The sequence below is a fragment of the Colius striatus genome, chromosome 7 (genome assembly GCF_028858725.1).
Source record: "Colius striatus isolate bColStr4 chromosome 7, bColStr4.1.hap1, whole genome shotgun sequence".
Taxonomy (NCBI): domain Eukaryota; kingdom Metazoa; phylum Chordata; class Aves; order Coliiformes; family Coliidae; genus Colius; species Colius striatus.
Window position 1 is genome coordinate 30,530,375 of NC_084765.1, and position 26,084 is coordinate 30,556,458.

The window sequence follows — 26,084 nt, forward strand, 5'->3', positions numbered from 1 at the left end:
GGTGCTCCCTGGGCCGGGCTGTTTGGGGCACCGTTATCCCACCCTCAGCGTTTCTCTTCCCTTCCACGGGCACAGGCAGCACTCGGGGAAAGACAGGGAAGGGGCAAGGGGACTGGAGGCAGCAGAGCTCTGCAGGGCGAGGGCTGCAGAGGGAAGGTGAGGAGCTTCGCCTTGGGAACTCACAACACCTTGAGCTAAGAGCTCTGATCCTTTAGCCCTCTGCTAGGGCCAGTGCATTGAGCAACTCCATCATCTCCAGCTCCCTGGCTGAAAGACAAGCAAGAAACGCTGCAACTGCAAACTTCTTGGTGCAGGAGCTGCTCTCTGGAATTTGACCGACGATGCAGTTCAGAGGCAGAGAAACAAGCCTGTAAGTCACCCTGCCTCCTGCGCAGACAGGACTGGAGTTCAGTGCAGGGTGTAGGATCTCCAGGGCTGGGGAAGGCTCGCTCTGTCCCCGAGGGAACCAAAACCCGCTGTCAGCAACACCGTTCTCAGAAGAGAGAGAAACCTGACGCTCACCTTCACTTCACCCTGTTGCTTTTCCCAGTACTTCTCTTCCCCCCACCCATTCCCTCCTGCACCGCCACCTCAAACCAGGGGCTGTGCGTTTTCTCCTGTTTGCTCCCAGCTCCTGGAGCCTTCACCAGAGCAAAACACGACTCCATGAGAGCCAGCGTTCTCAAAGGAACCCGCCTGCATGCCACCACTGTGTGCTGGCACCTGCCCAAACTTCGGGCTCATCTCACAAAGTCTTGGGGCTTTGTGGGTTTATGGGAGGCCCATCTTGTTTGGTGTTGGTCTTGCCAAGAGAAGCTCAGCTTGGCCCCTCCTCTCACCTGGGCCCGTTCTGCACCACGCGGTTCCTACACGTCCGCCAGCACGAGCACATGGGATTGCACTCAAAGATACACTGGGGCATCCTCTTGTTGAACCCAGGCTGGAGTCGGCCGTCCTGACGTGGAGAGGCATTCAAGACTGGGTTAGTGGCTCTTCCTGTGATCCAGCATCACCAGGGCAAGCAAGAGCACAAACTCCCCAAGCGGAAACACAGGCCAGAGAACCCCAGGGCAGAGCCGTAGCCCGACTTCACTAAGCACAGCACCAGACCTCAACTTCTGCAGTGCTTTTGCTCTACCCCGACAGCCCCACACTCCCCACCACCACCCACAGATGACAAAGAGCAAGACTCCACCTCCATTTTTGCTGCCTGGCATCACCCTGTGCACTGCCAAAACGCTCTGCGGCACCATTATGAGCATTCTGCAGTGCTCTAGGGGAGAAGCTGATGTTCTCTCTGTCTCTGGAATAAAGCCGAGACTTCTCGAGTTCTAGGCCCGTACTCCCAAGTTCTGTGAACCGCATTCTCTTCCTAAATAACGCTCCCCAAAAGTACTTACCCAAAACCAACCACGCTTCTGGAAATGTTGCAGTTAGGACACCTTTTCTTCGCCTTCATCCCAAAGGATCACGACAAACAAAAGCAGGCAGCATGCCTCTGCACTCTCCCCTCCCCTGCTTTACACACGGCAGCGTTTTCCGTGTGGCTCAGAAATGGAAGCTGATTTCACACAAGGGTTATGAAATGGCTCTAAGTAATGGCTCGGGTCCCATGACAGTCCCATAACACCCATCAAAAACAAAGAACAGCTTCCCCGAGTTCACCTTCTGTTCTTGCCACACACACCTCAGAGCTGAGGCTACAACTTTAGGCATTTTAACAGAGAGGGAGATGTGCTGAGCAAGGAGCTCTTGGGAAGGTGCCCCAAATGCTGCGAGTGGCAGCTCCAAGCGCTGCTCTGACCCCAGAGGAGCTGCCGTGTCCTCACCTGATCGTAGAAGCAGCCCCCGCTGAGCTGCCGACACACGCAGTTCCTGGAGGAGCAGTCGTCGACACACGAGCAGCGCTGGAACAGGAGACAAGGGGTGAACTCCACGCCACTCGCACCTCACTCACAGAGCAACTCCTGGGGCTGGCGCGGAGAGGAAACCAGGAGTCTGGCCTTCTCCGGCTGCAGCTCATCAGTCAGAAAGACAACAGCCTCAGCTGCAGTTTGCTCGCAATATTAGGACCGGGCCAATCCCATTGGCCATGAAAAACCCATTCTGAGCTGCAGTGTACTGCACCACCTTTCAATGCGCACCCCAGGACAGGGAAAACCACAGCGATACGCAGGACTCCTCACCTGTAAGTGAGTGATGTTCCTATCAACGGCCACCTGGGAGGTGAAGCAGCTCCTCACGATGTACTGGAAGCCGCTGGGACACGGCTCACTGTCCACAGCATTGACGCAGGGAATCGGGACCCACTCGTAACCCCGTGAGATGTCACTGGCATTGGCAGAAAGAGAATTGTCACAGAAGGAAAGCTCCCCTGAGACATGGGCCACTCCAGTGCCATCCTGGGCCAGCATTACCGCCTGGGATCACTGAGAACTCAAATAGACTTCATTTTTCCCACCCTGCCTTTCAGATTGTTCCTTGTGCTCGTCAATATTCCCATTTGGAGCACAAGCCACGGTCTGAATCAACAGGTACTTAGCTCTTGCTAAGCTCAAACTGACCTCCGTAGCCCTTCCAAAAGCCAAGCAAGAACTGGCAATCCTCTCTTAAGCCATGCCCCCAGCCTCCCCCGTGCAAGGGCTCTATTTGGTGACCCGCAAGCAAAGCCAGCCATATTCTCACCTGCTCAGGACCGTTTCTGTCAGGGTAGGCCTCTCTTCAACAGTCTCCCTTGTCTGCAGGGCCACACAGACCTCAGAGTTCAGGCCAGCGCCCTGGACTGGAATCTCACTCTCCCGGTTCTTTAAACTGACCTCCGAGCTGCATGAAAGAGAGAGACTGCAAAAGAGCAAGAAAGAAGCAGCGTTCCCCATAAGAAAGCATGCAAGAGGAAAAACAGCTGAATCACATCCTCCAGCCAGCCCTTCAGCAACAAGGAGGGGGCTGTGGCAGTGAATAATCACCTGAGCTTGCTTTACCAAGCACGGCTCAGTGAACCCTTCTACGTGAAGGCCCTGGCAGATGCCATAGATTGGAGGTGCAGGCACTCACCAGAGCTCTGGGCAAACCTGGCCTTGCTCCAGGCATGACAGGTACTTTGTGGTACAGCCTCACTTCACACAGCCTTGAAACTCACTCTGGCAGGGAAAGATGTGGGCTGGGAAGTGCAGGATGGGAAGAGAAGCAGCCCACAGGAAGCTGCTATTGGACTTGGCCCTTGGTCATACTCAGCAGCTTCTGGGAAGCACACATGGGGACTTTATTCATAGCAGCCACCACGCAAAGGAAAAGGCCCGTTGCCGTATTATTCCATGCTAGTTGGGGGGGGGGGGAAAAGCTTTCATCTAGGACACCTCAGGCCTTTCTGTTGGGAAGCCCCGGCTGGGCACAGCCCCTCCAAGCCTCTGCCCAAGACTCCAGGAGCACTCCACGATTTCTTCTCTTTCTGACACCAGCTCTGGCAGCAGCAGCAGCTCATGTATCGGACCCAGGAGCAGGAGCAGGAGCAGGAGCAGGACAAGGAAGAAACAAGCCTCCCACCCCAATTTTGCTTTGTGCTTAAATGCCAAAGGCATGAAGAACTTGCCACAAAAAGGAGCTGCACTGCTCTACCATGCCATTGTCATGCACCCTGTGCATGGAAACCTGGAAACCCAGAAGCATGGAGCAGGTCAGAAAAGACACCAGAGCAAGATCAAATCAGACAGGAGGTCGGAGCACTATCCAACACAAGGATGGCTCCGTTTCTTTTCTCCTCTGTGTTTTCATCCTCCCTTTATACCTGTGCCCACTGGTGCAAGTCAGGAGCTACAGCCAGGTACTGCCTGAATTTCCTCAGCACTTAGCACACCTGGCAACGTCAACTCATTCCACTGATATTCCTTCCATTCCTAGCAATTCCTAGCAATGGAAGGAAGAGACGATTTTCACTCCTGAGCCCTCCTATCTTCACAGCCTCTGTCCCAGCTCACCCGGTGCCTGTTGAGCTCATCTCCCTTTCAGTCATTCTCCTCTGGTTTAACACTTTGCTTTTTTTCTTGGGAACCAGGCTGGAGGTTCCCATTCTTCGTCTTTTCCTCCGACATCCTGCAGCAGCTGGAAAAGAGAAGAAAAAGAAACCCAAAGTTTACTCAGCAATGAAAAGAAGAAGAGCTACAGAGGAGAGGCTGTCCTGGGGGGAATTCCCATTTGAGGGCGCGATCTGAGGAAACCGCTTCCCACTCCAACGAGTTGATTTATGAGCCAACCTCAAGATGACACACACATATGTGCCAACACACAAAGAGCTGTCCGTCAGTGCTGCAAACCCACTCCAACTCTGAGAAGCCTCTCCAAACTCCTTCTGGCCCCTACACCACCATACACAACAGCCAATGCCTTCAATTACCCGTCTTTGGCAGTGCTGCTAACGCCGTAGGAGGCTGAACAGAAGCCAGCTTACTCAAACAGATGCTGCAAGGACACTGGCAGAGAAGTGCCTACACAAACTGACATCTGTCTAACCCGGTCTGTGGCAGCAGCCCTGCTGACACCAGCAGGAAAGGAAACCCTGAAGAGATTCCGGGACTGAAAGGTCCCAGGAGAGATTTCAGTCCTTCTTAAGCTGCCTCATCTCCCACTCAACCACACAGACACACCTTTGGGAGGTGGGTGCTGCGGGGGATTTTTACTCTGTCCTTTTTACCTCTCTGTGACTTCAGGGGGGCCACGTAGCTCTGCTTCCCAGGCACCGACTGGGGAAGGCCTGGGAGACAGGGCAATGGCACCGGCTTCCCAAGCGCCAGAATGTTTCTGTGGCATTCCTCCTTGGCTTCTTTTGGGTCGGACTCTTTGCTTGCATTCTGGAAAACAACATGCAGTTAAATTGAGCTTCTGCATTTAAAAAAATACCACACCAGAACAACACAACAGAAAAGAAGTGCAATTCCTTTCTCTCAAGTATAATCACTTCAACTGCAGACAGCACCACACACTCAAAGCAAAAGCACACAGACCCTCCTCTAGCACAGAACTTTACTTTGCCAAGAGACTCCAAGACACTCCCAGCCTGCTGCTCCTTCCCCTTCTGGAGGCTACTGCCTTGGAGGGTGAATGGCCACCTGGCAGAGGTGGACTGGCAGGCCAAAGCGGCCACAGATCCTCAAAAGGATCAGACACTATTTACACGGGCATTTGGTTGGCTATGGAGAAGGCAAACAAGTGCACCACATACACCTATTCCCTGAAATAGTCCCTCAAGTGTGGCTGTCACGTCCAAGACGCGTGACAACGGTCCTGCAGGCACGTTTCAGAAGAGCAGCCAGCAAAGGGAAGGGATCCTACAAGCTCCTGCTGGCAACCAAGAGAATGCTGTAGTTCCCACTGAGTCTACACACACTTTCTAAGAGAGCTGAGGGTGGCCTTGAGACTCTATTTTAACACCTGTGTCCCTCTGTAAGAACAGAAACCATAGCAGTCAGGACGTGGATGCTAAAAAGCTACCACTGTTAGCGCTGAAGTCAAGGTCCAAAGAGCACGGGAAGCAACGTCTTAAACCCGTCCCCCACACCCAGCCGGGTGATGGATATCCCCAGCAGTCAAGGTGGCTGCAGCTGCTGTTGCTGGGGGTGTCCTGGGCTATCTTGGAGTGAGTGAGAGGGATGCTTTGCTGCAGACCCTGTGTAAAGTCATTTGCTCTCATCAGGCTTTGCTTCCCAGTCTCACCGTCTCCTTCAGAATTGCCACTTTCTGCTCTCCTATTTAATGTAGCGCTAGAGGCCCGCAGGCTTAGTTTTGTCTTGTGCTGAGTGGTCTGCGCTGGCTCTGGGGTGCTGCCAGCTTCACTGACCTCACAGGAAACGCCGATTCCACCATCTACGTCTGGTTTTCGTTCCGCCGCTTGCTCTTCTGCAGCACTTTCATCTTGAGCTGTGACATGAAACCCTGCAGAAGGAGGGAGGATAAGGAGGATGAGAGGAGAAGGTGCGAGTTGCTGGCAGGAGCTGGGAACCTGTGGAGAAAGGAGCATGCGCCGGACCAGGTTTGCTGGCAGGACTTGTGATCTCATGGGGGACCCACGCTGGAGCAGTCTGTCTGGGATGCCCCATGTTGGGGCAGTTTGTGAAGGGCTGCACCCTGTGGGAAGGACACACGCTGGGGCAGTTGATGAAGAACTGTAGCCCCTGGGGAAGGAGCCACGTTAGAGAAGTTCCTGGAGGACTGTCTCCCGTGGGAGGGACCCCACACTGTAGCAGGGGGAAGTGTGAGGAGGCTTCCCCTGAGAAGAAGGAGTAGCTGGACGGTCCACAACTCCCCTTCCCCATTCCCCTGCGCTGCTGGAGAGGGAGGGGTGAGAGTCCCGGGAAGAAGAACCCCGCCCCGGTTGGGGGAAGGTGTTTCGTTATTCACATTGTATTGCTCATTTTCCTTGCTGTCTTCTGTATATTCAGTAACAAATGGAAACGTTTCTCCCCAAGATGAGTCTGGTTTACCCGTCATGGTCGCTACTGAGCGATCTTCCCGTCCTGTGACGTTTCTCTCCCTCCTGGCCAGTTTAGGAGGGGGACTTATAGAACAACTTGGTGGGCACCTGGCACCCACTCAGGCCTAAACCACCACAAGCACATTCAATGCCTTTCTAGACTAAAATAACTACAGGATCCAGGGGCTTCTTTTCTTTCTTTCAATCCCATCCAAACATTCCCGTGCTCCCCAGCAATAAATCTTTCCCACCACACACTTCACACCTGAGACGAAACAAAGTCAAGTATGATCACCACGTACGTGCAGAAAGGTTTCTGACACGACCACCTGTCAGCTCCCCAGCCCACCTGCACTGACAAGAATTCACTGACACCATCAGCCAAAGGATGACACGGACCAGCTCTTAGGGACTCCTTGTGCGCTTTTCCTTCTAGGGGCCAGAGAGGAAAAGCATCACAGGTACCGCCAGCAAAAGCTTTGGCCGGGTGGGCTGGCAGAGCAGCTAGGCCCGATTCCCAGGAGCTCCAGGAGGGGCAACTCTCACTTACAGTACTGGGAAAGCCCCCGCCTCAGAGCGGAGGAGACTTCTGCCAGCCACGAAAGCATGTCGGGATCCCTTCAAAGGGCACCACAGGGCAGCAGGGACGTCTAGCTCTCTTCCCGCGCCGCTGCTCACACCACTCGGATGCGCACAAGGAGACGCTGCAGCGCCCACCGGACGAGCAGCCACAAGTCGCCGTCGCTGCGGCAACTGCCACCGGCCGCTGGCGAGCGCGGGACCACGCACAGCTCCAACGGCCGTCTGCGAGCGCGGCCCGAGCGCGGCACCACGGACAGCTCCGGCGCTCTCCCGCGCTGCCGCCGCAGGGCGGCCCGGCCGCCAACAACACGCCGCTGCTGCCGCACCTCGCGCTCCACAAACCCACAGCCAAACACCATCGCTGCCCACACAAGGAGCCCCGCACTCCAGCCTGCTCCCCGACACCACCCATCCAGATCCCTCACTCGGCCCTTCAGCACCACAACCCAACCCCTGCCGCAGCACCTACTCACCTCACACCAATGGCACCCTGAGTTCAGCCACGACACCGAACCCACTGCCTCAGACAACTTCTCAACTGCAGCACCTCACCTATTGCTCCGCAACACTAGCAGCCTTCCCTGCAACAGCACATCTTCATGGAGGTCTCCAGCATCACCATCTCCACCAGTGCCGGAGCCAGACAGCACTCGCAGGCTCTGCTGCAGCACTGCCCATCACCCTGGCTTGCGGGACAGACCCCTCCGACTCACTCAAGCCTGCAAGCTCCCCGGATTTCCTGCCTCCTCTTGGACACAGAGAAAGCACCACTTTGTACACAGGGCTGACACTCACCACAGGCCAGTGAGGCAGCAGCACATCTACGGGACGTGCTAACCCAGTTCAAATGGGGATCTCATCCTCACTCTGTGTCACTACCCTCCCGAGTCACGGCAGAGGAAAGAGAGCAAGACACACTCTCATTCACACCAAGTCTTGAGCCCAAGCAGCACTTTCCCTTAGCCTTTGGATCTACAAGCTTAAACCTCTCAATGGTTTAGGGCCCGACTTCAATATTGACAGATGACCTGCCAAGAGGATTGTCCCCAAGGGAACAAAACCCACAACAGCCCTGGTCTTACCTTGCAGGCCATGGCTCCCATCAAACACACCACCAGGCTGCTCCAGCAGCTAAGCCTCAACTAAAACCCAGAAGCACCAATAGTGCAGCAGGCCCTACTAAAGTGTTTGTCCCCATCTTTCTTCTAAGCCCCATTTAAGTACTGAAAGTACTGAATCAAGTGACTGATTAGAGTAGGTACAAAAAATGACCGTCTTGCTCGTTAAAAAAAAAAAACCAAAACAATAAATGTCAATAATGTGTCATCCCTGGGTGTGAAGCCTGCAGGGAGGCTTTCCATCAGGCACTTGACCTGCTCCTGACCCGCTTTGATTTGATCCTCTAGCTCTCGCTGCTCTATGAGGAGTGTGGATGTCATCTTGACTGCCAGAAGGCTGCTGCTACTGTTGAATTCCTGGGTGTGAAGCCTTCCTTGGCTCAATTGCAAACCCCAACTAAGCCTCGCTGGCCAACTGCTGCCGGCAGCTTGGCTTCACATTTCTCCTTTCCTGCCTTTTCTTTTCTTTGCTTTGCCTTTCTTTCCTTTCCTTTGCTTTTCTTGGCTTTTGTTGGCTTTGCTTTTGTTTCAATTCCTTTTTTAGGTGTATTTTTTCTTGGTTTTTTTTGGTGTTTATTTTTTCACTTCTCTTCTTCTTTTTCTACGCCTTCTCCTTCCTCTTTTTCCTCTTCATTTTCTTCTTCCTCATCATTTTTTCATTTTTCTTTTCTTTTTTACATTTCCCCTGCTTTTAATCCTTTTCTTCTTCTTCTTCCCAATTGTCTTGTTTGTGGAAATTTTTCTCTTTTTCTCAGTCTGTTTGCCCCAGAGCTCACACCATATCTTCTGACCATCCTCAGGTCTTTTGGACCCCGTTCCTACCTCCCTAGCCCAGTATCCTGGGGTAGTCTTTGACCACTTTGGAGTGCGTGGCCAGGGAAGAGTATCTTGGGCTCCTCAACCATCTGCCATGGTCTTTGTCCTCCTGGGCCATCACATGGATTAACACCACTTTGGGCTGCTCACTCGGCAACCCCAACCAAGCCTCGCTGGCCAACTGCTGCCGGCAGCTTGGCGTCACATTTCTCCTTTGACTTCCTTGGCTTTGCTTTACTGTGCATGGCTTTGCTTTTCTTTGCATTGCTTTTTTTTTTGGTGTATTTTTTCTTTTTCTTTGGTGTTTACTTTTTCACTTCTTTTTCTACTGTTTCTCCTTTTTCTTCTTCTTTCTTATCTTTTTTTTTCTTCTTCACTTTTTACCTCGTCAGTTTTTTCTTTTCTTCTTCTTCTAAATTGTCTTTTTGGGGGAAATTTTTCTCTTTTTCTCAGCCTCTTTGTCCCAGAGATTAGATCACAATGTTGTAGTGGTGCAAGCAATATTCATTCAAGGATGTAGAAAATCTAGGTAATGCACGTGTAGAGACGTACACAGGCAACATAGTACAACCAACAGAGCTGACTCGAAGCCACCCTTCCTTTGCAAGCTACTTCCTTATATCCTGCTTCTGCCCATGTGATCACCCAGGGTCCAATTGATTAACTCACAGCACCTGTTTCTGATAATTGTAAGTAGCTTGCCAACTGCACTAACTTGTCCCTACCATCTTTATTCAAGCTGGCTAGTCCAAGACATATTTGTGCCTACAATTCCCCCCTTTTTCTTTTTGCACCAGCCAGCTTTCAGCAACACATTTCAAAATTCAAGGTACATGAAGAAAAATTTTTTTACCCATGGCCATGAGTTTAGAACAAAAGGTCAATAACAGCTACATCACTGAACAATATATAATACAAAAATCCATAAACTCAAAATAAACATAATCTGATATATGTTGCTAGGAGGGACACATACTGGCAAGAAGGGATGAGTTCTCTGTAACTCCACTGATATTTCTGTTTCCTGAATATAGTTTCAGACTTTTCTTCAACTTCTTTAGCATGCTGATCTGTGAGCATTATCTGTAAGATGGAAGTATCTCTTCATCCGTAGAAAACACACCATTTTTGCTTTCAAGTTTCCATTGGCCATCTTGTTAAGTTCTTCAATTCTTTTAATGCAATACAGATTGCTGGAGGAATTTACAGCAGCATATGTGGTGCCACACTTGGCAGGTTAACATTTTAATAGGGTGATGGTTTGAGGGTAGATCACTTGGTTCTTTCCTCAAGACTGTTTTTTCTATTGCTCTTACAGTCATTAAGTCCTTTCAGTTGATGTGGCTTGATCCATTTTGCCGGAATCCACCAGGGAGCTTGATCTTGTAATGGAAAAGGTCATGCTCGTTAACCAAATCATGAAAGAATAGTTGTGCAAGGAACCATTTAAAGTCACTGTAAAAGTCTTGTAAAACTTTAATCGTAAAGTTTCTACAATGTGCACAGGTGCAGTTGGCTGAGATGCTTATAGCAGGTACAATAGGTTGTGCATGAGCTGAGAAGAGCCAAGAGAAGAGTTCATGAGCAGGCCACTAGAGGAAGACTACTGACTTCATCCCAGCGACCACCCTACGACCACCAGGAGGCAGAAGAAGATCCCCTAGTAACAAGATGGGCACATGAGCAGAGTACACCAGGGAGCCATGCACCCGACCAATAGGGACTGTAAAAAAGGACAGTCGTGAGCCATTGGTAGAGCAGAGTCTCCCGGCCGTTCAGTGCTGTTTTGCTTATTTGCCACTTGCTTCATAAATTTGATCCATGAGTCACTTAAATTGGCCAGTGAACTTTATCAGAGCAATTTATAACAATCTGTAATGACACAAGCATAGCCTCTTCCCCACCTTAACAGATCTGCAGGTCCTTGCCACTCTTCAGTAATAGGATTCTTATCCCAAACTTTAGGTTTGTCAGTAAAATCCAAATCCCGACTCATTTGGGCAAAGTGTGGTAATGCCGGTGGTTCATTCCTGTTTGCCACAATTCTGAGATGATTCATTGTATAAAGGGCTTTCATTAGTCTATTTTGAGGGCTCACCCCCTCTTCCCCCATATTTTGTTTTTCTAGCAGTCCTTTTAAGGTTTGATGTGTACGTTCGATAATGGCTTGACCGGTAGAAGTGCCTGGGATCCCAGTAGCATGTTTAACACCCCATAAGTTCAGAAACTTACGTGTTCTACTGGCTATGTATCCCAAGCCATTATCAGTTTTTATCTCTTGTGGAACACCAAGGACTGCAAAGCAACTCATCCAGTGTCTTATGATGTCTCGAGCACTGTCGCTTGTTAAGGCTGGGGCCCAAACCATGGCCAAATAAGTATCAATAGTGACATGTAGTCATTTAAATCATCCAAAGGGAGCACAGACAGTGATATCCTGGTTCCATCTACTGCTGTTTCCACATCCACTCCTGCGCTTCGTGCAGTGGCTGATCTGAGGCCATCCAGGCAGCCATTGGTGTTGAAGGGCATTTTTGTGTCATCGCACTCGCCCTCTTTGCACACGTTAACCCGTTTCCCTTAGGTATTACGTGTCTGGCCACTCGAGAGCGGCACTCAGTGGCTCTGTGTCCAAACTTGCCACATCTGTAACAATTGCCATTAAATCTGTCATTGGACCCCGATGGTCTGATGGAGCTGTTTATCCATACCAATGGCCTGGATCGACATTGTTTTTTCACGTCCCATTTTTCTGCAATTGAAGCATTTTGGCCTCTAATTTCCTTCGTGCTGTTGAACTAATGGTTTCAATGCCGTTGCCATCATATCCACTGTGATGACTCGCTGCAGATCTCCCTGCTGTAAGTCCATATTTTCTACTATTGCCACATTGACTCTTTTTTCCCCATTCAGACTCCCATAGTAATACCCGAGTGGGCTTCAGGAAGGTTTCTGCTAGCTTTCAGCAGTCAGATGGAGTCATTAATCTGCAGGTGAAAATATGATCTAATAAGGTTTGAATGGATGGGTTGGTTAAACCATATTGCATCACAGCTTTCTGGCCTACCCTTACCAACTTCCAGTCCAAAGGTGCCCATTGTTGTTTTGCACAATTATTATGTGCTGTTATTACTGGAAGGGCTTGCAGAGTGAATTCGCCTTCAATTACTGCGTCACATATGAGACCTCTCCATTTCTTAGCTGGATCATAGTCATCCGGTCGGGGGTCTCTGAGCACCTGTGGGGGTGAAACTTTAATCTCTGGTTTAGTTAATTCATTAATCCATTCCAACAGTTGATTAACTGTTGCTTTTGGCTTTTATATCAGTTCCTCCAAATGGGCCAAAGTCCATTTCATATTTTCTCTGTGTCTTATTAATTCTTCCTTTAACAATTGTCTTTGTTGATCTTCTCCTTCACTAGATGTTGGGGGTGATGATGGAAGAGGAATACACCCAGGGGTTGATGAGCTCAGGGGTAATGGTAGATCCACAGTGTCATGGGCAAAGCGTACCTTTTGTTCTCTGGCAGGTACTCCTTCAGGCATAGCAGCAGGATGGGACAGGGCAGGACGGTGAAGGGTAGATGGGAGGGGAGGAGAAACAATACGTGCATTTGGCCCCTGAAATGGTGCTCTGGGGGGGTCGGCTCACATCCATACTCTCCTCCTCTAGAGGTGGAGCCAAGGGTATTACAACGTTATCCCCTCCAAAGAGTCTCTTAGTATTTTCTTCTAGAGGTGGAGCCAATGGCACTGTAAAGTCACCACCTCCAAAGAACCTCTTAGTATCTACTGGGAATGCAGATGGTGTAGCATTTTCTGCTTTCATGGCACCAGCTGTAGCACGCTCAGCTTCTAGCTGATGTAGAATGGATGATACCAATTTACACAGGCCAATAGCATTATTCAACGTGTCTCCTAGATTTTGCCAACGTCCCATTTAATATACTTCCTGTGGGGAGGCGAAGAAACCTACTTCCTGACCCCGTCTTACAAGTCTTAACAAAGTCTCTTTCATAATTGAATCCTTTCTCAGCAAGGATATGTTGGAGGGTGTCAATGGGGTTTTCCTCTTTGCTCATCATCTTTCCCATTATACCAATTTAATTGGCTCACTTGCCTTTTCAGACAGGAATCCAGATGATTTTCTGCCGATGGTTCTTAATCCAGTGAATTCAGCTGATCACGTTGGGGTCACCAAATGTTGTAGTGGTGCAAGCAATATTCATTCAAAGATAGAGAGCATCTAGGTAATGCACCTGCAGAGACATACACAGGCAACATAGTACAACCAACAGAGCAGACTGAAAGCCACCCTTCCTTTGCAAGCTACTTCCTTATATGCTGCTTCTGCCCATGTGATCACCCAGGGCCCAATTGATTAACTTGCAGCACCTGTTTCTGATAATTGGAAGTATTTTTCCAGCTGCATTAACTTGTCCCTACCATCTTTATTCAAACTGGCTGGTCCAAGACACATTTGTGCCTACACCAGGGAGAGTCAAAAGCATAGCTGGAGGTGAGAGAAAACCAGAACATAACATGTTCCTATGCGACCTAGGTGAACCTGCTTCTGCAGGGGGGTTGGACTGGATGATCTCTAATGGTCCCTTCCAACCCCTACCATTCTGTGATTCTATGATCCATAACTGTGCTTCTGCCAGAAAGGACAGACCAACGTCTCATGGTCAGGTCTGTGGCCCAGATGAAGCAACAGAAGACAGCAAAGAAAGGAGTGAAGAAGTCTGTGTCAAGCCCACTCCAAGCTGGGTTTCCCTTCAGAGGGTGTTGGCCAGAGATCCAGCAATGCTCTGGGTCAATCCCAGGCTGATGGTGGCCACCAAAGGGCTGGGACCTGCTTACCTTGTTGATCTTTAACTGTTTACTGATCTCCCGGAGGATCCGGACATAGCAGACGACCATGATGTAGAGCATGGTGAAGGTGAACATGTTGTAGACAGTTTCCTCCCAGCGTGTTCGGAAGCTACCCTGAGTCACACACTGGGTGAAGTTCCCTCCCAGGGCCATGCACAGGTGGAAGAGGAAAAGCTGAAACAGGGAACCAAAGAATAACTCTGAGAGGCTTTGGAACGAGGCACCATGTCCTGCAGAAGCTCCTGGCTGCTCGTGGAGAGCAGCTCCCTGCCACTGGCACACTGGGATAAGTATGCTGGGCAACTAACTCATGGCTGTGGCCAGGATGGATGGGATCTGAGGGCTAGGAAATGCCACTCCTGGCCATCCTGGGTGTTATTTTCATTGGGAACAGCTCAGGCTTGTCTCTGTCTGCTCTGACATGTTTTGCAATGATGCTGATGACACAAAATGGAGAGCAGTGGCTCATGCCCAGAAGGCTGTACTGCCATTCAGTGGGATCACAGCCAGCTTGAGAGTTGGGCATAGAGGAACCTCATGAGATTTAACAGGGGCAAGTGCAGAGTCCCACAGCTGGGGAGAAACAACCCCATGCACCAGGACAGGTTGGGGGTGACCTGCTGGAGAGCAGCTCCAGGAGAGAGACCTGGGATTGCTGGTTGATTACAAACTAAACATGAGCAGCAACATGCCCTCATGGGCAAGAGGCCAGTGGCATCCTGGGGGCATCAAGAGTGTGGGCAGCAGGTTGAGGGAGATTCTGTTCCCCCTCTATTCTCAACATTCTCTAAAACTGCCTGAAGGGGAGTTGTGGTGAGCTGGGGGTCGATCTCTTCTCTCTAGTAATGAATGATAGAACATGAGGAGATGGGTCTAAGTTGTACCAGGGGACGTTTGGATTGGACATTAGGAAGAACTTTTTCACCCAGAGGGTTGTTAAGCATTGGAAGGGGCTGCCCAGGTAGGTGGTGGAGTCCCCATCCCTGGAGATATTCAAAGCACATATAGCTGAGGTGCTGAGAGCTCTGGTTTAGTTTAGTGCTGGGCTTGGCAGCATGACGTAAGGGGTTAGACTCAATCTTAAAGGTGTTTTCCAACTGTAAGGGTTCCCCAACCCCCACCCCCACCACCATACTTTGCAGGCTGCAGGGGAGGGCCGGGAGCTGTACCTGTGGCGAGGCCAGCAGCAGGCTGGCAGCCCAGGCAGCGCAGAGCAGCAGCCCACTGTGGCAGCGAGCGCAGGAGAAGGGCCGCAGCACAGCCACGTGCCAGGCCAGGCTGATGACCACCAGCACCAGCATGGCTGCGTACATGGCAAAGAGCTTGAGGAAGTTGAGGAGCTTTCAGGACGGGTCCCCTCCATACCATTGCACCATCATGTTCCAGGCTGCATCCAGTGGCATCATCGCCAGCATCACCAGCAGGTCAGCCAGCACCAGGCTGAGGAGCAGCGGCCTCACGTGGCACTTGCCGCCTTTCCTCAGCAGGCTGCCCAGCACTGCCGCGTTGCTGCTGGCCGCCACCACGAACACCACAGCCGTGAGCACCACACAGACCCCGGCTGTGGCTGTGAACCAGGGCAAGGGCCAGTGCTCAGCGAGGGCAGAGGCTGAGCTGTTGGCATCCTGCTCCTCGGTGAGGTGCTGGGGAGCTGTGAGGTGCTGCTCAGTGCTCATCCCCTGTCAAACACAAGCAGCAAGGTGAAGCCCCTCTTAGGGGCTGCATTGCATGCTGCAGCTTCAGAATGTGATAAAAACAGGGAGGTGGTGGGATCTGGACCAGGGACACCAGCAGCAACCTGCCCGTCCCAGCCTGGCCCCTCTCTGTTGTCCATCTGCCAAGGCACCGCACCTCCTGGTTGCAGTGGCAGTGCCCAGCTGCCCTCCCTGTCTGTCCCCTGTCACTGTAGTGATTACTCACAGTGATGTATATTTTTAGCTCTTTGCAAGGCACTCAAGCAGCTGGGAAGTAGGAGCAGTGGCCAGGACCATGGGTCTTCAGGATCTGCCTGGACATGTTCCTTTGCAACCTGATCTAGGTGGGACCTGCTTCTTGCAGGGGGGTTGGACTGGATGATCTCTAAAGGTCCCTTCCAACCTCCACCATTCTATGATTCTATGATTCTGTGATTCTATGATTCTATGAGCTGCTGCCTGCCAGTGCCTGGCCAGGAGTGGGTCACAGCAGAGCTGTCTGAGCCTGTGCTGGAGCAGCCGTGCCAGTTCAAGTCCAAAGGTGCTTTGCAAGCAAGGCTCAGCGTTTTTAGAAAGCCCAGAGAACTTTCCATTAGCATGTAAAACCTTAATGGTCCACATCCATCTCCAGACCTCCATGTGGGGCTGTGAGTGGGGGCACCTGGGGGTGGCCAGGAGGGGAGAAGGGGGTCCCACACTGTATGGACACTGATAGCAGTTCTCAGGAGAGGATCAGGTGGGATTCAGCAGCCTGGACCTTCCCTGGATCCAGGCAACACCAGTTCAACACTCCTGTTCCTTTGCCTCTGGGAGGTGAAGAAGGAGGAGGAGAGGAAGGTAGAAACACACCCACACAGAGGGTGGCTGAGGGTGATGAGCACCTTGATGGTCCCCCGTGGATTGATTTCTTTGCCCTTTTTTGCCTGAGCACAACCAGCCTGGGAACAAGTCATGTTTCAAGGGCAAATACTTTCATCTCTGTGAGACACAAACTACTAACAGTCCCAGCAGCAGGCAGGGGTCTGTCTCTTGCCCTTTCAGGCACCTTCTAGGTTGCTGATCCCCAAATAAAGCATTCCTCAACTTTGCACAAATACGAGCAGCAGTGGAGATCAAACACAGCTCTGCAGGATGGAGACACTGACACCTTGCAGCAAGCTGCCCTCCCTCCCCCAGCCCCAGCACCCCAAGCCAAGCCCCGGAGAGCCTCTGCTCTCCCCAGAGACCGATCAGGCAAGAAAACAGTTTAAAGCAGACAAAAAGTAGTGAGCTGCTTGCTGGCTGTCTGGCAGAAACGAGGAGAAATCCAAGTCCAGGTTGGGATTTGGAACGTTCCTGGCATCCGCATGCCCTGATGCCGGGAGAAGATGCTCCTCGTCTTTCCCCTTGGGTCTGTCACCACCGCAGCGTCGAGTCAGGCTGCTCCAGCGTGTCTTTGCATCACATTCCTGCCACAAACCACCTCCAAGCAGCCAAACCTCCCCTCTCTGGCAGGCTAAGCTGGTTTTAGCATCTGTAGATGGCAACACAGATGCAAACAGCCTCTGCACTGGCACAGCAGGAGCAGCCTGCCCCGTGTTTCAGCCCGGGCAGGGAGCTGGCACCTCATGCCTTGGGGGCTTAATGAGCTGCCCAATTCCAGGCTCAATGAGCAGGCAGCAGGGACACTGACAAAGCTGCTGTATTGCAAGAAACAGCCCAAATTCAAGATGCTGTGGCCAAAGGTGGCCCCATGGGGGATAAATGCCAACACTCCCTGTATCACTCTGCTATAAATGCAGGAAAATGAGTTAATTATCCCTGGAGTTAGTGATGAACACCCCATTGCTCAGACAACCAGGAGACTCACAGAACACACACACACACACCCCAGCGATGCTCCTGGACCACACAGGTCTGTGGGAGCATCACAAGTGAGCACAGGGACGTTCCTGGACTGGAAATGCTGGAAGGAGGGAAATCATAAGGATAAATTCGGGTCATTTTGCCATTTTAATGCAGATATCATTTTTTTCCTCTGCACTCTATCAGTTGCCACCTTATTCTTTCTGTGTTTCTTTCAGGGTGGCTCAAGGAGAGCTCGATATGCAGTTTAAGAGCCTGGGAGGGACAAAGAGCTCACAAGGGCTTAAAGAAATCTGATGTGCTACACAAGGCCAGGGGGGGAAACAGGGAACCAGAGGACAGCCTGCTCCCTCAGCCAGTGAAAGGAAAAGAGCTGTGGGGATGACAGAGGACAACCCCCAGGGGCCAGCACCTGCACATACACTCCCAGGGACATCATGGAGACTTCTGCAAACACACCTTCACATCTCCCTGGCTATTAAATTAAGGTGTAAATGGAGTACAGGAAGACTGCAGGCCCCAGGGCAGTGGTTCTGTGGTGTTCACTTCCTGGGGTAGGAGGTTTTCTGTCATTAAACTTATCCCCACTTGATTTTAGGAGGAAATGCTGGGGCACTGAGGGGAGGTTGCAGTGTCTCTGAGGCTGCTGTGCTTGCAGGACTACTGCTGGGCACAGCAAAAGGAAGGAGGACTTTTCCCCTTTGTGGGTTTGAGTCAAATGGTGTGGCAGGTCCTGAGAGCCAGTTTTTTTAAACGGCAGTAACCAAAGCGGAGGCAAAGCTCGTTTATTCGCAGCTGTGCAGCCGATTGAGGTAATCCGGGGGTTCCTGGAGCACGGGGAGTGGAGGATAAGCGAGGAGAGCCGCCAGGACCAGGCAGCTCTCGTCAGGGGGACGGTCTCGCCGGGAGGCGGAGCCGCAGCAACCGCGGGGGATTTAATCGTCCCCCAGGGAGCGTGAGCGACCAGGAGCGACCAGGAGCGACCAGGAGTGATGCGGCACCCAGGAGTGGCATGGCAGTTCGTGCAGACAGGGAGAGCAGGGAGGACGGGCAGGGAACAACCCCGCGGCCCGTTTAGAGAAGCAGAAGTCAGAGAAGTGCCCCAGCTTCAGCTTCAACCTAGCAAAATGGTGAGCACTCGCCTAAGGACTAAAGCCAGGGCTTGGGTGGACAAAACCCAGGTGAAGGTCTATGCATCCACCCAGACAGCACCACTTCCTCCAAACCCAAGATCAGTGTGTCCCAATGCTCAAGAAAGGAGGAAGAGGAGGTAGGAGGCCTCCAGGGATGAGCAAGGATCTGCTGGGACAACTCAGGCAGAAAGCAGCCACCTATGAGAGGTGGAAACAGGGGCTGGCTTCTTGGGAAGAGTATAGGAACATTGCCAGGGCATGCAGGGGTGCAACTAGGAAGGCTAGAGCCCTTCTAGAATTAAATGTAGTCAGGGATGTTAAAGACAGGAGTAAGGCATTTTTCAAGTACATCAGCAGGGGAAGGATGGTGAGGGGTAACGTGGGCCCACTGCTGAACGCTGAGGGTGCCCTGGTGTCTGAGGATGCAGAGAAGGCCGAAGTACTGAATGCCTTCTTTGCGTCAGTCTTTACGGCCAAGGCCGGCCCTCAGGAAGCCCAGTCTGGCAAAGATAACAGGATGGCCAGGACAGCAAAGGACTTGCCCTGGGTGGAAGAGGAAGAGGTTAAAGACTTGTTGGCCAAGCTTAAGGCTCATAAGTCAATGGGTCCTGATGGGATGCATCCTAGAGTGCTGAGGGAGCTGGCTGATGTGATTGCTAAGCCTCTCTCTATCATTTTTGAACAATCATGGAGGACAGGTGAGGTGCCTGAGGACTGGAGAAAGGCCAATGTCACTCCAGTCTTCAAAAAGGGCAAGAAGAATGACCCAGGAAACTACAGGCTGGTCAGCCTCACCTCCATCCCTGGAAAAGTGATGGAACAACTCATCCTGAATGTTATGACTGAACATATGAAGGAAAAAGATGGTTCTCAGGGGGAGTCAACACGGCTCCACCAAGGGGAAATCCTGTGTGACTAACCTGATGCCTTCTATGAGTGCACAACCGGCTGGCTAGATGAGGGGAGAGCAGCGAATGTCATCTACCTTGACTTCAGCAAGGCTTTTGACACTGTCTCCCACAACATCCTCATCAGAAAGCTCAGGCAGTGTGGCTTGGATGAGTGGACAGTGAGGTGGATCGAGAGCTGGCTGAATGACACAGCCCAGAGGGTGGTGATCAATGGCACAGAATCGAGTTGGAGGCCTGTGGCCAGTGGAGTTCCACAGGGATCGGTTCTGGGGCCACTCTTGTTCAACATCTTCATCAACAACCTGGATGAGGGGACAGAGTGTACCCTCAGCAAGTTCCCTGATGACACCAAACTGGGAGGACTGGCTGATTCCCCAGAGGCTGTGCTGCCATTCAGCGGGATCTCGACCAGCTGGAGAGTTGGGCAGAGAGGAACCTCATGAGGTTCAACAAGGACAAGTGCAGAGTCCTGCAGCTGGGAAGGAACAACCCCATGCACCAGCACAGGCTGGGGGTCAAACTGCTGAAGAGCAGCTCTGCAGAGAGAGACCTGGGAGTCCCGATTGATAACAAGCTAAACATGAGCCAGCAATGTGCCCTCGTGGCCAAGGCAGCCAATGGCATCCTGAAATGCATCAAGAAGACTGTGGGCAGCAGGTCAAGAGAGGTTCTTCTCCCCCTCTACTCTGCCCTGGTGAGGCCTCATCTGGAGTCCTGTGTCCATTTCTGGGCTCCTCTGCTCAAGAGGGACAGGGAAGTGCTGGAGAGAGTCCAGCGCAGGGCTGCCAAGATGATCAGGGGACTGGAACATCTTTCATACGAGGAAAGGCTGAGGGAACTGGGGCTGTTTAATCTGGAGAAGAGGAAACTGAGGGGAGATCTTATTAACATTTATAAATATCTAAATGGTGGGTGTCAGGAGGTTGGGACATCCCTTTTTCCTACAGTAGCTAGCAACAGGACAAGGGGTAATGGGATGAAGCTGGAACTCAAAAAGTTCCACTTAAACATAAGAAAAAACTATTTCACTGTTCAGGTGAGGGAGCCCTGGCACAGGCTGCCCAGGGAGGGTGTGGAGTCTCCTTCCTTGGAGGTCTTCAAGACCCGCCTGGACATGTTCCTATGCCACCTGATCTAGGTGAACCTGCTTCTGCAGGGGGATTGGACTAGATGATCTCTAAAGATCCCTTCCAACCCCTACTATTCTATGATTCTATGATTCTATGCTGCAGCTGCTGAACCACGTCAGCCCTTGAGGCATCACCATCCATCAGGTCCCCTAAACCCTCCACTGCTGAAAGGAACCAGGCTGCAAATTCTGCTCCGAGTGTCAGAGGGTGGTTCATGCATCGAAAGTGCTTTGCATCTGAAAGAGAAAAGCAGAGTCACCCCTGGCAGTGCCAGCCGCCCACCCAAAATGCAGCCTCAATGCGCTCTCAACTTTGAGGGCAAAGGGACATCATCCTGTCAAGACTCAGTTTCAAGGCTGCTTAAAAGCTGTTATCATAGAATCACACAATCATTTGGGTTGTTAAAGCCCTTGAAGCTGCTGGAGTCCCAGCCCTGCCCTCACCCTGCCCAGCCCAGCACTAACCCACGGCCCTCAGCACCTCAGCTCCACGGCTTTGGGATCCCTCCAGGGCTGGGCACTCCCCCAGCTCCCTGGGCAGCCTGGCACAGGGGCTGACAACCCTCTCAGGGAAACAGTTCTGCCTCAGCTCCAGTCTCAACCTCCCCTGGGGCAACCCAAGCACGTTTCCTCTTGTCCTGTCACTTGCTGCAGGGGAGCAGAGCCCGACCCCCATCTCACTGCAGCCTCCTGTCAGGGAGTGTCAGAGAGTGCTCCTATCTCCCCTCAGCCTCTTCTTCTCCAGTCTCAATGCCCCCATTCCCTCAGCTGCTCCCATCACATGTGCTTCAGCCTCTTCCCCAGCTCCGTTGCCCATCTCTGGACATGCTCCAGCCCTCAAGGTCCTTCTTGTACTGAGAGGACCAAAACTGAATACAATATTCCACGTGCAAGCCACATAGAAGTTGGGTGGAAGCCCATTTCTTACAGCAGCCATGTCCCTGCATTACCCTCCCCCCTGAAGCCGAGCTTAATTCAGCCCCACATCCTTCTTTTTCCTTTCATGTAGCTCTTTGCACCTACATGACAGCAATTAAATAGCCAGTCAGGAATGTATTCCTTGTGTGTCTTCCTTGCTGGCTTGCTGCCTTTTTGTCTAGAAATGTCCTTCATCCCAGACCATATGATGCAAGAGAGGGACAGGATTCTTCTCGGGAGCTGTCAGCCTCGCTCATGCTTCAACAAAGCCTTTGGTTCCTCTTCAGAGAGGATGTTTTTACCATGCCATCACACAGCAATGTCCTGGGCATATATTAGCAGTAAGTCATCTTTTCAGGGTGGAGTCCCTTATTAAAATGATTCCTTTTCTCCAACATTTGCACAGTATCCCCTTTGTGTTTTCTCTTTTTTGTGGGGGTTTTTTCTTCCCTTCCCATTACTCCTCAAAGGTCAGTTTGGATGTTGTCTGCTCAGCAGCCCTCAGTTGAATGCCTCAGCACTGCTTTAACCATCAGAGCTTTTTGGTCCCAAGGATTAGGAAACAGGGCTGGCAGGGAGAGTTTGTTTCCATACACCCTGGCTGGGCTCTCTCTGAGATCCTCTCCTTTTGGGATGCTGCCATAGTGCATCCCCAGAGCTGCATCTCCAGGCACCCCCGAAATAGGACTTTCCTCCCTGAATCCATATGAATCGTCCCAGGATGCTGGAGAAAACAGAAACCAGAAAGTCACACCAGGTAGTACAGCCCCAGGAGCAATTTCTTGCATGAGCAGCCCCGAGTCAGAAGTTCAGGAGCTGTGTTTTTCCATCCATGTCCTGTACAAATGGGACTCTCACGCAGGAAAAGCAGCACGTGACCTAAATTCCACCAAGGCAGTGCACACACAGAGCAGGGAACCTGCTGCTGTTTATCCTGAGAACTCACCACCTGGGGCTCAGCTTCATAAAAGAGAGAAAAACTTGGCTTTTCACCTCTCCAACTCCTGCAGGGCATTATGTGTGTGGGGGGGGGTAATGATTGCTTGTGTTCAAGCAGAGCCATCCCACAGCAGCACCAACACCTGCACCAGCACCCTCACCATAGCTGTGCTTCTGCCAGGCTGCCTGTCCAAAAAAACTCCCCTTTGCTCAGGAAAAAAAGAAAAAAAACCAACATGTTTGCAGAGATTTTTAACACTGATTTATTCATTTTTTCCCTCCAATTCTTCTCCTCCTCCTCCAAACCTTGAATTGTCTCAGGAGCAGCTCATCCAAGGAAATGTTTGTCTCATACTGGACTCGAAACAGAAAGTCTAGTCAGGGACATCTGACATGCAATGTTTTTGTGAGTAAATACCAGCCCCCATGAAGTCATTTCCCGGGGTTAGAAATGAGCTCACCCCTGGAACAGCTTCTCTTCTTACCCAAAGTTCACAAGCCCAGCGGGTTATGAAGCTCCCAGTTTGCATCCACCTCATTGAACCCAGCCTGGGGGTTGTGTGTGGCACAGTGCTGCCTCCAGCTCTGCCCTGCAGCCCCAGCTGGAGCAGGGTATCACCCTCAGCTGCCTGAAATCCTTGCAGCAAAAGGCAGAGGAGCAAAGCTCAGCAGTCAGCAGGGGTAAAGCAGCCCCTCATTCTGCCTGCTCACCCAGCCCTGGCTGCTCTGCTGAGCCTGCCAATAGGGATGATAATTGCTGTCTCTCTGCAGGGATTATCTGGGTCATCCCATCCCTCTCCTAAATGTCCTTGTTTAAAGCAGAGGGAGGGATGTCTCCTGCCTGTTGGGCTCAATATCTTGGGAAACTGTGTCTTTGGAATGTTTCTTGGGGAAATAACACACTGTTTCTGATTTGGCTTCAGGTATTGAAGCCTTGCTGGAGACTTCATTGGTGAAAGCTCTGCTTTGGGGATAACCATGCCATAGGATGGTGCTGCTGAGAAAAACATGCTTTCCATGCTCACATCTGCTGTGGTTCCCATCTTTTAATAGCCTGGCTGGTGCTGCTGAGCCCAGCACATCATGCTGAGAAGCCAAGTCACAGACCCAGGAGGGTGCAAAGGACAAGGACCCCGTTGGTAGGGGAGCCCAGACATCCAGAGCTTCCCCAAATTTACATCTTCCCATGAATTGCTGCAGCTCTCATGGTCTTTCCTCTGTCTTTCACCAGGACATCATGACCAGAGCAAAATCCCTCTTCCCTATCTCTAAGCTAGACAAGGGAGCAGAGTGAATTTATCACCCCAGACCAAACCCTGAGCTCAAGCTCCAGAAAACATGGTGTGCCCCATCTGTTCACTGCCAAGCAACCCAACTCATAACTCATCTTTGCCACAGCAGCTTTGCTCCCTTGCCCAGGCTGCTAGGGGGATTTGTTTGGGAAGTCTCATCTGGCACCTGGGTCCTGTGATGCTCCTGTCTCCAGGAAAATCACCCAGGGGGTTGATGGAGGGGCTGTGAATCCCTTCAGTTCCAGCACAGGCTGACCCAGACAAGGCTTTCACTGCCCTGACTGGGTATTTTTCTTGTGCTGGAAGAAGTTAGGAAATGCCAGTGTTTTCATTGTGACTAACCCATGGAAGGGAACAGTTTTGCCCTTGTATTTGGATGGCTTTCAGTTGCTCTCCTCGTCTTTGCCTTTCCTTCCCTCTTTCATCCTCCACGAGTTTTGACTCCCCATGGGACCTGCACATCATGTTGCTCCAAACATCAATTATCCTCCTCTCTCCCTGCTCCCAAACTGGATGCTGTGCCCCAAGGGTGTGTTTCAGCCTTCTCTTTGGATGCTCCTTCCCAAATACAGGCCAGGCTTATTTCCTCCATTTCATGGTAGGAGAGATGAGACATGCGGAGAGCTGAAAGCCCCACGGACCCTCTGTAGCATCACCCAGGGTTTGTAGGAGCAAGAAGCAGGGAAAACCTCCCCCAGCACCTCTTTCACCTGTGATTTGTATCTCGAAGCAGTTTTCAAGCCTTCAAAACACCCCTTGTGTGAGCTTTATGCTTTTAGGTGGCTCAGTGGAGAGAAATGCCATTCATGTGGAATTAAATGAGCCAGAGGAATATAATTTCTGCTCTCTCACCCTGTTTTCACCCTCCTGCAAGAAACCTGCTCTGAGCCAAGCCCTTGAACCACAGGAGCCTGGTGTTCCTTGGGGTGAGCATCACTGCTGACCTCTCCTCCAGGCAGATTTGGCCTCTGGGGAGGCAGCTCTTGATCCAATGCTGGGAGTGTTGTGCTGAGTTTCTCTCGGGAAGGTCTTGTCCCCTGTGCTGCCTTCCCACCCTGCTCCTGGCACTTCTCACCCAGGCCAAGCTGCTCACACCAGGTGGCTGGCTGTCAGCCCTTCCCTCCAGCCAGGCTTGGCCCCACCGAACCTCTCCTGCAGCCAAACACACATTTACCCTCTGGAGAATGCTGATACAGCCCTGACCCGCCCTGGGGGGATTCCCAGCAGTGCTGGAATGAGCTCAGCAGAGACCAGGCTCTTCTGAACATGTCCTTGGCACCAAGCACCAGGGTATGAGAGATTTTATGGCTCCTTTCACCCCTGTGTTTCCATGTGGGCAAGAAGCCAATGGCATCCTAGGGGGCAGCAAGAAGAGTGTGGGCAGCAGGTCGAGGGAGGTTCTGCTCCCCCTCTGCTCTGCCCTGCTGAGGCCTCATCTGGAGTCCTGTGTCCAGTTCTGGGCTCCTCAGCTCAAGAGGGACAGGGAGCTGCTGGAGAGAGTCCAGTGCAGGGCCACCAAGATGATCAGTGGACTGGAGCATCTTCCTTATGAGGAAAGGCTGTGGGGCCTGTGGCTGTTCAGCCTGGAGAAGAGAAGGCTGAAGGGGGACCTCAGCAACACTCACAAGCACTTAAAGGGTGGGTGTCGGGAGGATGGAGTCACACTTTTTATCTGCAGTGCCCAGTGACAGGACAGGGGGTGATAGACATAAGCTGGAACATAAAAAGTTCCACTGGAACAGGAGGAGAAACTCCTTTGGTGCTGAGGTGAGGGAGCCCTGGCCCAGGCTGCCCAGGGAGGGTGTGGAGGCTCCTTCTCAGGAGGTTCCCAAACCCACCTGCACACTTTCCTGTGCCCCCTGAGCAAAGGGAATCTGCTTTAGCAGGGGCTTGGGCTGGATGAGCTCTGCAGGGCCCTTCACACCCCCACCATTCTGGAATTCTATGATTCTGTTTCCACCTCCTCTTTTGCTACTGTGGATGCTGGTGAATCCTTTTGGATCTGGAACTCAGAGGTAGATCAGCCCCAATTACCCCCAGCCCAGGTTCAGCTCCACACTGCTCAAAGCAATAATTAACATGGAACAACTTCACACAGGGTTCACTCAGGAGTGCCTGCCTCCATACCTGCACATCTTCTGTCCATCCCAAGCAGATGCTCATCCACACACTACAAAGCAGCTTTCTGCCTGACGCTCTGGTTTTGCTGCCACCACCAACTCCTCTTGTCTGGCTCACACAGCCTTACACCTCAACTCTGCTCATCCTGACATAGCCTGCAGCAAAAGAAGGAAGAAAAGGCAGAGATGAGAACTAGGAGCAGCATGCCATGGGTGGGGGGCTGCCCTCCCTGCCAGCAGGGATGCAC

General features: G+C 51.8%; 2 protein-coding genes across 2 annotated transcripts in view; both read right to left on the reverse strand.

Annotated features, from left to right (window-relative positions):
- Positions 1-6,480, reverse strand: part of LOC133625834 (histone-lysine N-methyltransferase EHMT1-like) — a 19,896-nt gene extending 13,416 nt beyond the window's left edge. Inside the window, exons 1-8 of the mRNA XM_062000427.1 lie at positions 6,474-6,480; positions 5,831-5,925; positions 4,688-4,844; positions 3,975-4,098; positions 2,686-2,823; positions 2,187-2,331; positions 1,830-1,907; positions 840-955 (exon numbers count right to left, since the gene is read on the reverse strand). Coding sequence (XP_061856411.1) covers positions 840-955; positions 1,830-1,907; positions 2,187-2,331; positions 2,686-2,823; positions 3,975-4,098; positions 4,688-4,844; positions 5,831-5,925; positions 6,474-6,480 — 860 coding nt within the window. The remainder of the gene's footprint in view (positions 1-839; positions 956-1,829; positions 1,908-2,186; positions 2,332-2,685; positions 2,824-3,974; positions 4,099-4,687; positions 4,845-5,830; positions 5,926-6,473) is intronic.
- Positions 6,481-13,600: 7,120 nt separating this feature from the next.
- Positions 13,601-15,531, reverse strand: LOC133625835 (gonadotropin-releasing hormone II receptor-like). Its single transcript, XM_062000428.1, is given in 2 exon segments — positions 13,601-14,029; positions 15,025-15,531. Coding segments are annotated over 2 exon segments (936 nt in total).
- Positions 15,532-26,084: the final 10,553 nt, after the last annotated feature.